At 40.0% G+C, this 14,648-nt stretch overlaps 1 protein-coding gene across 1 annotated transcript in view; it reads right to left on the reverse strand.

Annotated features, from left to right (window-relative positions):
- The window catches only part of LOC136857129 (uncharacterized), a 139,121-nt gene extending 124,924 nt beyond the window's left edge, over positions 1–14,197 (reverse strand). Inside the window, exon 1 of the mRNA XM_067135539.2 lies at positions 14,008–14,197. Within this exon, the coding sequence (XP_066991640.1) occupies positions 14,008–14,039 (32 nt within the window). The 5' untranslated portion in view covers positions 14,040–14,197. The remainder of the gene's footprint in view (positions 1–14,007) is intronic.
- Positions 14,198–14,648: the final 451 nt, after the last annotated feature.

Here is a 14,648-nt window from a genome sequence, read left to right on the forward strand (position 1 = left end):
GGCCATTGGAATTAACCAATGGAGGTTAAAATCTCCGACCCGGCCGGGAATCGAACCCAGGACCCTCTGAACCGAAGGCCAGTACACTGACCATTCAGCCAACGAGTGGGAGTGGGACATAATAATAATAATAATAATAATAATAATAATAATAATAATAATAATAATTTTATTACCGAGCTCGATAGCTGCAGTCGCTTAAGTGCGGCCAGTATCCAGTTTTCGGGAGATAGTAGGTTCGAACCCTACTGTCGGCAGCCCTGAAAATGGTTTTCCGTGGTTTACCATTTTCACACCAGGCAAATGCTGGGGCTGTACCAATTAAGGCCACGGCCGCTTCCTTTCCACTCCTAGCCCTTCCCTGTCCCATCGTCGCCGTAAGATCTATCTGTGTCGGTTCGACGTAAAAAAACAACTGGCAAAAAAATAATTTTATTTTAAGCATCATATATACAAAATTCACTCACTGTTTCACAGATACATCCGAAAGGGATAAAACTAAACATTTTAGAAACTCTAGAAATTTACAAGCATCAATTAATAGATCCTTAACACATGCTCAATGATAAAAGTGACAATGTATAATTAAAAACTAAGCTTCGGCAGCAATTTCACAATTTATTCTTATAACTCCTGGGTGGGTTTAGGAAGTGGTTTGAATGACATCTGCCGGGAAGTTCGGCATAGGGGGGTGAGAAGGGTGAAAAAAAATAAAAAATAGGGGAAGGTAAGTAAACCGCAAGACAAGTCTGATGAGCGGGTTGCCTAACCAACAGTATGTGAAGTTTATGTGTGTTTCTTAAAACTTATCTTCTCTTTCTTCTTCTAAAAACGGTATATAAAAATAAAAAGTCCAAGTTCACTCCCCATGGCATAGGGGGCGAAAAGGAGTGATGAAAGAAAATGTCGAAAATGATAGAGATAACGTGTGAATTTGTGTGTATGTTTCAGTATACTGTAGCTCTCAACCAAACTAGATACACATATAACTTACTGTCTGGAAAAATTACTATAGGGGCAAGAAAACCCTAGCACCTCTAAAGAAAGGGGTGAAATGTAAACATCCGAAAAATGATCGATATTAGTGGCGAGTTCATAGTCTTTGGGGTAGCTGAGATGAAGCGTGAAACTCTGGATGCCGTCTGAGCCAAAGTTCATTCCCAATCGAGATTGGAGTTAGAAGGGGTGAAAGGAATGGCCAAAATGACCGAGATAATGGATGTACGCGTGCATGTTCTACTATAGCTCTCAACCAAACGCGAAACTCATATGACTTACTGTTTGGGAAAGAAAACTGTAGGGTAAGACACCCTACGGGCGGGGGTGGAAAGGGGGTCAAATATTAAAATAATAGAAAACGACCAATATTAAAAGTTAAAACGATGTATGTTAATAAATATAGTTTTTCTTCCGCATTTAATTCAACTATTTAGAAACATCTAACGCAGTTGAATTAATAAACGCGGGCGAAGCCGTAGGCACCTGCTAGTCTACAATAAAATAGTATAATATTCTTAGAAAACAACTGTGTATTAAATAGAGCAACAATTAAATGCCACAATTTCACTACGTGATGATAGAGTATAAGCTTTGAAACGCGTTGTGGAATACAAATTAATAAAACGTGTAACTGGTAATTATTTCATAAAGAATAAATCACCTATATTTACCAAGAGTGTCACACTTAACTTGCACAAGCAATGCTCCAAACCACGAACCTACAACTTTAACGGGAACGGAACAGGATGAAGAAAAGCTGAGCACAAAGTAACTTACACAGTTTGTGTTTTAGGTTGATATACTTACACAAATGTATTCATATCCTAAGGGATAGATGGATACGCACTCACATGAATTCACTCGCACTGAGAAGTATATCAGCGAACATACACTGACAGACAGAGCAAATGCAACACCAAGGAGGAGTGGTTCGAAAGGGATGAAAGTTGGGGAAAAAACAGAGTCGGCACGGAAGAATAATTGATGTTTATTTCAAACCGATATGCAGGTTACACAATGCGCACGGCATCGACTCAGTAGGATGTAGGACCACCGCGAGCGGCGATGCACGCAGAAACACGTCGAGGTACAGAGTCAATAAGAGTGCGGATGGTGTCCTGAGAGATGGTTCTCCATTCTCTGTCAACCATTTGCCACAGTTGGTCGTCCGTACGAGGCTGGGGCAGAGTTTGCAAACGGCGTCCAATGAGATCCCACACGTGTTCGATTGGTGAGAGATCCGGAGAGTACGCTGGCCACGGAAGCATCTGTACACCTCGTAGAGCCTGTTGGGAGATGCGAGCAGTGTGTGGGCGGGCATTATCCTGCTGAAACAGAGCACTGGGCAGCCCCTGAAGGTACGGGAGTGCCACCGGCCGCAGCACATGCTGCACGTAGCGGTGGGCATTTAACGTGGCTTGAATACGCACTAGAGGTGACGTGGAATCATACGCAATAGCGCCCCAAACCATGATGCCGCGTTGTCTAGCGGTAGGGCGCTCCACAGTTACTGCCGGATTTGACCTTTCTCCACGCCGACGCCACACTCGTCTGCGGTGACTATCACTGACAGAACAGAAGCGTGACTCATCGGAGAACACGACGTTCCGCCATTCCCTCATCCAAGTCGCTCTAGCCCGGCACCATGCCAGGCGTGCACGTCTATGCTGTGGAGTCAATGGTAGTCTTCTGAGCGGTCGCCGGGAGTGCAGGCCTCCTTCAACCAATCGACGGGAAATTGTTCTGGTCGATATTGGAACAGCCAGGGTGTCTTGCACATGCTGAAGAATGGCGGTTGACGTGGCGTGCGGGGCTGCCACCGCTTGGCGGCGGATGCGCCGATCCTCGCGTGCTGACGTCACTCGGGCTGCGCCTGGACCCCTCGCACGTGCCACATGTCCCTGCGCCAACCATCTTCGCCACAGGCGCTGCACCGTGGACACATCCCTATGGGTACTGGCTGCGATTTGACGAAGCGACCAACCTGCCCTTCTCAGCCCGATCACCATACCCCTCGTAAAGTTGTCTGTCTGCTGGAAATGCCTCCGTTGACGGCGGCCTGGCATTCTTAGCTATACACGTGTCCTGTGGCACACGACAACACGTTCTACAATGACTGTCGGCTGAGAAATCACGGTACGAAGTGGTCCAATCGCCAACGCCGTGTCCCATTTATCGTTCGCTACGTGCGCAGCACAGCGGCGCATTTCACATCATGAGCATACCTCAGTGACGTCAGTCTACCCTGCAATTGGCATAAAGTTCTGACCACTCCTTCTTGGTGTTGCATTTGCTCTGTCAGTCAGTGTATTTTTAGAGTCAAATCGCTATGTTTACACTAGAACACATATTCACGAAATCCTGTCCGTGCGACACGTGAAGTCTATAGAGGAAGATTTAAAGATAAAAATTTCATTGTTCCGTATTGAAAGTATTAACGTTAAAAATTAAATAATTGAAAGAGGTTCAACCTATTCAATACATAGGAAAGAAATGTAGTGATTACATTTTATTTAATAGTAAAAATAAATGGGACCGGTTTCGACCTTACTCCAGGTCATCGTCAGCCGTAAAAACATGTAAAACAATGCATATGAAAAAGAAAAAGAATAAGATTAATTAAACTCTGGATCGGTATAAGATGAAACAGTACGTAATATTAAGAATGGTAGTATGGCACACGCAATGATAGGCGAAGATTCACAATGTTTATGAATATTGGAGAACAGTCAAAAGGGTCAGTTTCCACACTCTGTCAGGCACAAAGTCACAACACTATCAAATAATATATGAAGATCATAAATAATTTGAAGTCGCAGACGAATAGATTTGTAGAAGCAAACCGCCAGCTCCCGGTGATCAGCGCGGCACATTCAAGGTCATGCGCTGCGGTCTCGAACGCCAAAGTAGAATGGAGAATATCCTGAAGGTCCAGTATTTGTCTCGGTTGCAGGAAGTTAAGTACGTGTATATAGAAATATACAACGCAAATCAGTATAATTGAATGAGTATTTGTGCTCCTGCTAAGTTCTTGGAAAACAGTTGACTTGAAAAAACAATTGTAAAGAGAAAAAAATATCGTAAAAAGCGCAATATCAGAAAACAAATGAAAACTTATATGCACAGTGCGCTATTTTTTAAATTGAAAAAATTTTAGGTCATGATTGAAGTAGTCGAAGTTGGCGCAAGACAAGAGTTAAAATTTGAAAGAGGAAAACCGAAATGAAGGTCGATGGTTTTTTTTTAGAGAAGGTAGAATAAATTAACAGAGGAAGAGTGATAGTGAAATAAGAGAAAGAATAAAAAGAAATTGAAGTTAGATGGTATTGAGGAAGGATAAGATAGGGAAATGAAGGAGGGGTAGTTTAGGGTGGGTTAGGAGGGTGGGTTATTGGAGGTAGAAAATTTGGGTGGGAACTTTGTAAGGCATGGAAAATAGAATTGGGGTTTTGGAATTTGGAATTTTTGAGAAGAAGAATTAGGAAGTCAAAAAGGATATTGGGTTTTTCAGAAATGTCGTTTAAATTGAAATTAGGGTTGAAGTACTGGTCAAGGTGGATAAAGCAATTTTCAGTAATGTTTAAGAGGGGGCCTTTGTTAATGATTTTAAGTATATTCATGTCATTGTCAATACTGGTGAAACTATGCTTGGAGTCTTGTATGTGCTGTCCTATGGCAGAGAATCTGTTGTATTTAATGGCGTTGACATGTTCAGAGTACCTGATATTGAAGTTGCGGCCAGTTTGTCCGACGTAGGAGGAATTGCAGTTGTTGCATTTGAATCTGTATACACCAGATTTAGAAAAAGCATTAGACTTATTTAGAGATTTAGAGTTGTGTAAGATATCAAGATTTCTATTGTTAGTTCTAAAAGAAATTTTCATGTTATGTTTTTTAAAAATATTAGTTATTTTATAAGCATCCTGAGTGAAAGTGAAGGTGGAAAAAGCAGTTGGTTTTATTGTGTCTTTAGATAAAGTGGTTTTTGGACGGTGTTTGAATTTGTTGATGATGCGGTTTATGAAGGAGTTGTTAAAGCCATTGAATTTAGCAATGTTGCGGATGGTGTTTAATTCATTATTTAAATCTTTTTTGGACATAGGGGTGTTGAAGGCACGAAAAATTAAGCTGTTATAAGTAGCACGTTTATGAGCTTGGGGGTGCGAAGAATCTTGTCTTATTGTGGTTGCTGTTTGGGTTGGTTTTCTGAAAATTTTGTAAGATAAAGAAGAAGGATGTCTAGTAATGGTTAGGTCTAGAAAATTAAGAGTTTAGTTGTGTTCTGATTCGAGGGTGAATTTAATGTTAGAGTCTAAGTTGTTGAGATGAAGAAGTGTAGAGGCTGCGTTGGTTGATTCCTCATTTAATATTACTAATGTGTCATCGACATATCTCGCCCAAAAGAGGATGTTGGAGAAAATATTATTATTATTAATTCTTGTGTTTTCTAAGAAGTCGAGGTAAATTTCAGCAAGAATGCCAGAAGCTGGTGAGCCCATAGCCAAGCCATCTTGTTGATAAATGGTGTTGTCAAAGGTAAAATAATTATTGTTGAGAACTAATTTTAAAATAGACATGAAGTCTTGAATTTCAAGTTTACTTAGGTTACTGAATTTGTTTAGGTTGTTGTTTATAATGGGGAATAATTTTGAAATTGGAATACTAGGGTACATGTTCACAATGTCAAAAGAATGGAGAGAAAGATTTGGTTGGATTTCAAAATTATTTAATTTGCTGATTAGATCAGAAGTGTTTTTGATAGATTTGTTGGATAAAAATCGATAATTTTTTAGTAAAAATGTTTGGATGAATTTAGAAGTGTTGTATAGGGGACTGGGTCTGTAATTGATTATTGGACGGATGGGAATGTTAGTTTTGTGAATTTTAGGGAGGGCTTTGGCAGTGGGTAGTCCTGGGTTCATGTTTATTAATTTAGTTTTTTCTTGATCTGTGAGGAGAAAGGAAGCGTTTTTTTAAGTATGTTTGTAGTTTGGAAAAAACTGACTACTTAGATAAAACCAAAAACTTTTTCAGTGACCCTTCTTTCTCTATAGTAAAAAAAGACCCAACCACAAAAATCCAACGCCTACTCACGCGTTCTCGAGAAAATTCCCGTTGCTTTCACGAGCACGAGATGGCGACGGTGGAATGGTTAGCGTTCAAGCTTCGTAATCGCTGGATCGAGTACCGTTCATCTCTTTTATTTTTCAACACTGGTCATATTCTTTCATATTATATAATACACATATATTACAGGTCAAAGCGTCCAGGTGCAAAGCAGTTCCGGGTACCTTAACCGATTTCACCATCAGGTATGAGGGATTTTGCAAATCACGACAGCCATACATTGTCAGGAAAACTTTATGCATTTTGTCGTTTACTTGTCTTCTTCTTCTTCTTCTTCTGTTTACCCTCTAGGGTAGGTTTTTCCTCGGACTCAGCGAGGGATCCCACCTCTACCGCCTCAAAGCGCGTTTACTTGTCGGTAATTATAAATAATATATTTTTTGTAATGATAACATTTAGAATCCGCCTCACTGGGAGTAGAGGGGGGTTCGATTCCCTCCTCAGCCATCCTCGAAGTGGTTTGACGTGGTTTCCCACTTCTCCTCCAGGCCCCTGTTCAGCATAGCAGGTGAGGCCGCCTGAGCGAGGTACTGGTCATCCTCCCCAGTTGTATCCCCCTACCCAATGTCTCACGCTTCAGGATACTGTCCTTGAGGCGGTAGAGGTTTGATCCCTCGCTGAGTCCGAGGAAAAAACCAACCCTGGAGGGTAAGCAGATTGAGAAAGAAAGAAAGATAATTCGCTCCGCTCCCAAATCTACTCCACTCTCTACAGCAGGCTGCTGTCAACCGGCCTGAAGTATCTTCCACTCTTGGCGACTGGAAGCTCACTAATAGTCCAATATTTTTTTGAGTTAATCTTGTTAGTTATTCTAATTACCTTCCACTCAGTCATGAAATACAGAACTAATGGATCTTTAGATGCCGTAACATTTATCGTCTAAAACTAATACGAAAATATACGACTTCAAATCCGGCTCTGTAATGACAGACACACTCACAAAAGCGATCGTGAAGTTGAGAATCAATATTTTACGAACAACTATGAACCCAGGCTTAATAATGCCACAGTTTAAAGAAGGAAGAGAAGTACGAGCATTATTCCACTTGTAGGTCGCAAAAAGTACAGTAATTTAAGATTATTTCGTTATGAATTTGTAAATTATGTTGATATTCAGATATAAATATTTGTAATTTCTGTTGTATACGGAAGGAGATTTTTAAGACTTTTCAACGGGGAGTAGGAATGAAATTAACTCATCTTCATTTTACATCGTTGAAATATAAACAGACTGACAATTCTCGTGTTCTCTGGATGAACTATCAGTAAAAAAAAAAAAAGGCGTATGGCTTTTTAGTGCCCGGAGTGTCCGAGAACAAGTTCGGCTCGCCAGATCCAGGTCTTTTGATTTGACTCCCGTAGGCGACCTGCCCGTCGTGATGAGGATGAAAATATGATGATGAAGACGACACATACACACAACCCCTGCGTCAGCGAAATTAACCAATTATGGTTACAATTCCCGACCCAGCCGGGAATCGAACCCGGGACTCCTGTGACCAAAGGCCCGCACGCTAACTATTTAGCCGGACACTATCAGTAAAGTTATCGGTGCGCTATGTAACCTGCAAGTTATTATTATTATTATTATTATTATTATTATTATTATTATTATTATTATTATTATTATTATTATTTACAACCTGGTTTGGGACTTCAGTGATGTAATAATGTATAAAAATTTAGGTACTATAAAATTAAATATTATGATTCAAGCACACTGTAATTTTAAATTCCTCTAACGCACATTTCCCGATTATCTGAATAGGTAACAAGGTATAGTAGGTTAGAAGAGTTTTAGAAAAGAATTTATAGGCCTACAACTACCGTCGATCAAACTACTGTATTGGTATGTTCATTCGAGCTTGGAGGTTGTTTATGAAACAACCAATAGGCCTATAAAATCCAATAACACCCATTATTTTCCTCGTTTTATTTCACGTTAGTCATGTAGGTTTGGAATTTTAAATTTATACTTTTTTATGGCAAGTGGAGCGCAGGAAGTGTCAATTTTTAAACGTGTTTCAACTATTCGTCAAGTTTAAGAAAGTATTTCTCAAAAACACGTTATCTGATCGAATTCAAATTTTAACACGACATACAATGGAATTTTTTTTTTACCTTGTTTATAAATTTCAGAATTTCATGGTCCCAAGAAAAAGAAAGCTGTTATCACTTTTGTAAGACAACTTTTTCTCAGCTCAGGGTGGTTGGAAAATTGCGTTCTTGGTCGCTTTGTAATCTTTATATTATGTATATCCAATGGTTATGCCGTATGGCTGTAAAATACGTAAATAAATTCAATTCCTTCATATCAGTTTGTATTTATATTGAATAGAATGATATGCATCACTGGCCGGCCAGTACAAGGAAAGACGTGAGTCGTTGCCACGGCGGTTAATGCACTACCTGATCTGTATACATATCGGTTGGAGTTTTATACAACGGTTGTCTGCGCGCAACGGTTTCGGTGACAACCGTTGTCTAAAAGCAACTGTTTCGCCCAGCACTATTGCGCTATATATGCCGTAACGACTTAAAAAGTAAAAGAGTTATGATCCTAAGATTCCCTTTCGACCTCAATTCATGTTTGTTAAACTCTTGGTTAATAATCAAAAACTACTGATCGGAGTGGGATACATATCTGACCTAGAAGTGGCACTACCGAAGTTAACCCCGCTGTATGAAAACATAATCATTCTTGGTGACTTCAATACTAATATCCTAGTTACAAGTAACGAATCATCCTTACAAAACTTATTCCACGGCATGGATTACAATACACTGACACTGGACGCGACTAACCACGTTCACACAATAAACCATACCTCTCACACACTGATCGACCTTATTATAACAAACAATCCGCAGAAAGTGGTAAAACATGGACAGCTTGCTGTACCAGGTATTTCAACCCACGATCTCATGTAGTAATGTTACTCTCTCAAGGCACTAAAATACAAACCCAGGTACATAATGCAAAGAGACTTCAAGCATTTTGACATTGAGGTAATACGAAATGAAGCATATCAACTGCCGTGAATGACATTCCACTGACAAATGACATTGATTATAAGGTTGACAGCCTGAACTCATTAATACTAGGGCTGTATGACAAATACGCTCAGGAGAAACAAATTCGAGTTTCTCATCCTTCATCTCATAGGCTAACAAATGAAATCAAGTCGGTCATGGCAAATCGCGATTAATGGTTTAGGCGATTTTAAGCGAACTGGAATCGCTAGTGATTTCCAAAATTACCGTATTCTTCGAAATAAAGTTAAGCAATTAATTAGTAATAGCACGTATAAATATACTCAAGAGATAACAAACAGGGGAAGTTCAGCACTAATATGGAAACATTTGCATCAGATGGGTATAGGTCGCAGCCTGACCAAGCGGGCACCCAGTATACCACTTGATGATCTAAATTCTCATTTTACGAAAGCAGCGTATACTAATAATATTAATAATAATAATAATAATAATAATAATGATGATGATGATGATGATGATGATGATGATGATGATGATGATGATGATGATGATGATGATGATGATGATGATGATGATGATGATGATGATGATGATGATGATGATGATGATGATGATAATAATAATAATAATAATAATAATAATAATAATAATAATAATAATCCAGATGATGACCTAACTGCTATTGATATTAACGCCATAAATACTCATTCTCGAGTAAATCAAGTAACAATTTACATTCAAAAAAGTTAGTGCGAACGATATGAAGCGCGTAATTTACTCCCTCAAGTCAGATGCTCCGGGTAATAACGACATACCTTTATCTTTCATTTTAAAAATATTATTGGTGCAATATTAGCTATTCTGACGCATATATATATAATCATTGCCTCATGCAGGGAGTATTTCCAACTATGTGGAAGTTCGCTATCGTCATTCCCATTCCTAAGAAGAATTCACCTAGTTTACTATCAGATTATCATCCTATTTCATTCTCCCACCCCTTTACAAAGTACCAGAATGCTTAGTACACGAACAAGTCCTTGCTTACTTGACTAACTACTCACTGCTTGATCCTTACCAATCTGGTTTCAAGAAAGAGCGCACAGCACAACGACTGCCTTACTGAAAGTATATGCGACACGCAATGGATATTCGACAAGTGACTGTACTGGTTCTACTTGATTTTTCTAGTGCTTTCGGTGCCGTTGTTCTTCAACTGCTACTTTCGAAATTGGATTCATTACATTTCAGCAAGATGGCAAAAACTTTTTCACTTCGTACCTCAAAAATCGCCGTTAGTGTGTCACAGCAAATAATAACAGATATTAGTGGCTTAACAAACCCCTAGGCGTCTCCCAAGGGTCTGTACTTGAACTACTGCTATTTGCAGTTTACATACACAATGTTGCCAAATCGATTATACACTGCACGTAACGGTATCATCTTTATGCTGATGATCTGCAGATCTACTACCACTCAAGAACTGATAACATTTAGAGTGCTGTAATTACGACAAGTTAACGCAGATTTAAGTCTTATAAGTAAGTTTGCACTGAGTAACAATCTCAAAATTAATCCTCTTAAAACGCAACCAATAATCATCAGCACTTCAAAAAAACAGTCCGCCTCTGTGGTGTAGTGGTTAGCGTGATTAGCTGCCACCCCCGGAGGCCCGGGTTCGATTCCCGGCTCTGCCACGAAATTTGAAAAGTGGTACGAGGGCTGGAACGGGGTCCACTCAGCCTCGGGAGGTCAACTGAGTAGAGGTGGGTTCGCTTCCCACCTCAGCCATCCTGGAAGTGGTTTTCCGTGGTTTCCCACTTCTCCTCCAGGCGAATGCCGGGACGGTACCTAACTTAAGGCCACGGCCGCTTCCTTCCCTCTTCCTTGCCTATCCCTTCCAATCTTCCCATCCCTCCACAAGGCCCCTGTTCAGCATACCAGGTGAGGCCGCCTGGGCGAGGTACTGGTCATACTCCCCAGTTGTATCCCCCGACCAAGAGTCTGAAGCTCCAGGACACTGCCCTTGAGGCGGTAGAGGTGGGATCCCTCGCTAAGTCCGAGGGAAAAACCGAACCTGGAGGTTAAACAGATGATGATGATGATGACTTCAAAAAAACAAATCTTAAATCAATACGACATTCCTCTTGTATCACTAAATAATACCATTATTTCATATTGTGAAACAGTTATGAATCTTGGTGTGGCTAGAAGCGAAACATTAAACTGGTCGCAACATGTGACGAATGTGTGCAAAAAGGTATATCACAAAGCCTGCATCCTCTGAAACGGTTTAAAAATATATTTCCTTGGTCCCTGAAAGTAAAGCTCAGTCACTTTTGTTTCTAATTCTCGAATATTGTGATACAGTTTTTATTGATATCAATAATCAGCAAGGCATGTGACTGCAACGTGCCCAAAATGCATGTATCAGGTATGCATTTGACATACGTCCATATGCCCACGTATCCCCCCATACTATAGACAATTACCTTGGTTACGACTGAATGACAGACGTGGACTCCATGCAACTATTTTGGTGTTTGAAGTGCTTTCTGAAAACACTCCTCCTTACCTATTCACCAGATTTCGTTACCTTAGTTCCCTACACCTGTTCAATACCCGGTCAGGCTGTGCGCTAGAAATTCCTGTACATCCAACTGCAACCTACAACAGATCGTTCACGATCACCGCCAGGAACTGATGGAATGAACTCCCCAATGACATCAGGGAAGCTAAATCTAAAACAAAGTTTAAATTCCTCTGCCAGCGTCATCTTATAAGCACTTCCAGTCTTTCTTGAGTGTGAGTACCGGGCGAGTTGGCCGTGCGCGTAGAGGCGCGCGGCTGTGAGCTTGCATCCGGGAGATAGTAGGTTCGAATCCCACTATCGGCAGCCCTGAAGATGGTTTTCCGTGGTTTCCCATTTTCACACCAGGCAAATGCTGGGGCTGTACCTTAATTAAGGCCACGGCCGCTTCCTTCCAACTCCCAGGCCTTCCTATCCCATCGTCGCCGTCATACCTATCTGTGTCGGTGCGACGTAAAGCCCCTAGCATAATAATATTGAGTGTGAGTGGGATGCATGGATGAGAGTGAATATGCTTGTTTATTGTAACGTGTTACAGTTTATACTTTATACTTTAGTTAGTCTAGTTTATACTTTAGGTTGTAAAGATTTAATATGTTTAAATTAGGTCATTTCAGTTGTTATACTGTCAGTATACATTAAAATGTAAATTGTTGAAATTCTTACATTGTAAAATTGTAAAAATTTTATTGTAAATTAGTACTCATTTATGGTACATGAAGTGGTTAAATGTAAGAAAAAGCCAGGAGCTCTAACTTCGTCACAATAAGGTCGCTTTAATAATAATAATAATAATAATAATAATAATAATAATAATAATAATAATAATAATAATAATAATAATAATAACAGAGCACTGTAAAAGCTAGATCTCTGCAGCAAAAGGCATTAGTGAAACTAAGTACAGATACATGTGCTGGCAATAAAGAGAGTCATAGTAAGTTGAAGGCAAATCAGTAATGTTCAGTTACGTAATAACATTACCAATACCGGTACCGAGCGAGTTGGCTGCGTGGTGCACGTTGCATAACTGTAAGCTTGCATTCCGGAGGGTGGGTTCGAGCCCACCATCGGCAGATCTGAAGATGGTTTTCCTTATCCCCATTTTCACACAAGGCAAATGATAAGGTTGCGCCTTGATGTAGGCAACTGCCGTTTAATTACACATCTTAGCTCTTTCCTCTTACATCGACGCTGAATATACTTGTCTGAGTTTGCGGAACATAGACAGAATGGAGGGGCTAAAGGCGGTAAAGGTGAGCTCGGTTTTACCGAAATGAGATGGTTTCGATTTCCTGTCAGGAAGTCGAAAAACGTAGGAACGAGATTTTTCCTACTGTAGAGGCTCGTGGTCTTTGATCACTAGGTATTTTTCCTCTCCCCCCCCCCCTCTCGCCCTCTCTCTCTCTCTCTCACACACACACACACACGATTTATTTGCCGGGATGAGTAACTCAGAAGGTTGAGGCTCTGGCTTTCTCACCTCAACTTGGGAGGTTCGATCCTGGCTCAGTCCGATGGTATTTGAAGATACTCAAATACGTCAGCCTCCTGTCGGCAGATTTACTGGCATGTAAAAGAACTCCTGCGGGACTAAATTCCGGCACCTCGGCGTCTCCGAAAACCGTAAAAGTAGTTAATGGGACGTAAAGCCAATAACAGTATTATTCTCTCTCACACATACATACGATTTCTTTGCCGGGCTGAGTAGCTCAGACAGTAAAGCGCTGGTCTTCTGACTCCAGATTGGAAGATTCGATCCTGGCTCAATCTGGCGCTTTTTGAAGGTGCTTAAATACGCCAGCCTCGTATCAATAGATTAATCAGCTTGGAAAATAACTCATGCGGGACGAAATTCCGGCACTTCGGTGTCTTCGGAAACCGTAAAAGTTGTTAGTGGGACATAAAAACATTATTATTATTATTATTATTATTATTATTATTATTATTATTATTATTATTATTATTATTATTATTATTACTTTGTCTGGAGAAGAAGTTGTTACGAATAGTGGAAGCGCTTACCTTCTCAGTTCAAAATTTAGGAAAATCAATATGAAGCGGACGTGGGAATTACTTAAGACTTATCAGGCTGTCTACACCTATCTAAAATATAATTGACAATGTTCATACAGATAGAATAGACGTAGTGGTTCTTGTGTGATCTGTCTAGTAGAGATTTATCAACAACGTTGTAATCACCAATAAAAATAATTACACCCTAATATATTTTCAATTTAAAAAATAGAGTAGTTTGGCAGACGGTTTTAAAATTAGGTTCTTTGTATACTCACATTATAACTGTCTGTAATAACAAATAGACCATTATTTGTAAATTCCAGTTCCTTGTTCTGAGAACACTTTGTTCTCCATTAACTAAAATATACACAACAAATTATGTCCACATATTGATGTCACATATTGGTAGGTGGATGCACCAGAGTTCCATGTTCCACTGACAGTGTTTGAAGTAGACTGTTATTACCACGCTCTCATTGTTCCGCTAGGCTAGAATAACTGCGTGTTGAGAGGGAGCTCATCGCTCGTCACAGACGAGTTCAGCAAAAACACGGAAGGTACGCGTGTGAAAACTTAGCACCCACGCTCCTGCTATAAGAATGGGGTCTGCGAATGCAGTGCGTGTTGTTTGAAAGACAGGACTGCGCAAAAAAAAAAAAAAGTATGTCGCTATCGGAAATACTTTTGAAGATCAAACAGATGGAGGTGTGGTGATCGTTGCTTTAATATCTTCAGTCGTAATAAAACATCTGGAGCATAATAAAATACTGCATGTTATGAGAAACGTAAAAGAAAGAGGAATCTAATGGGTTCACACTTCTTTTACCAGATTTTCTTCCTTTTCAAGTCATAAACATTAATTCTAATTTTAAGTACTCTTGCATCATCCAAATTAGTAGGTATGAGGAATGTAATA

This window comes from Anabrus simplex, chromosome 1 (genome assembly GCF_040414725.1).
Source record: "Anabrus simplex isolate iqAnaSimp1 chromosome 1, ASM4041472v1, whole genome shotgun sequence".
Classification (NCBI taxonomy): domain Eukaryota; kingdom Metazoa; phylum Arthropoda; class Insecta; order Orthoptera; family Tettigoniidae; genus Anabrus; species Anabrus simplex.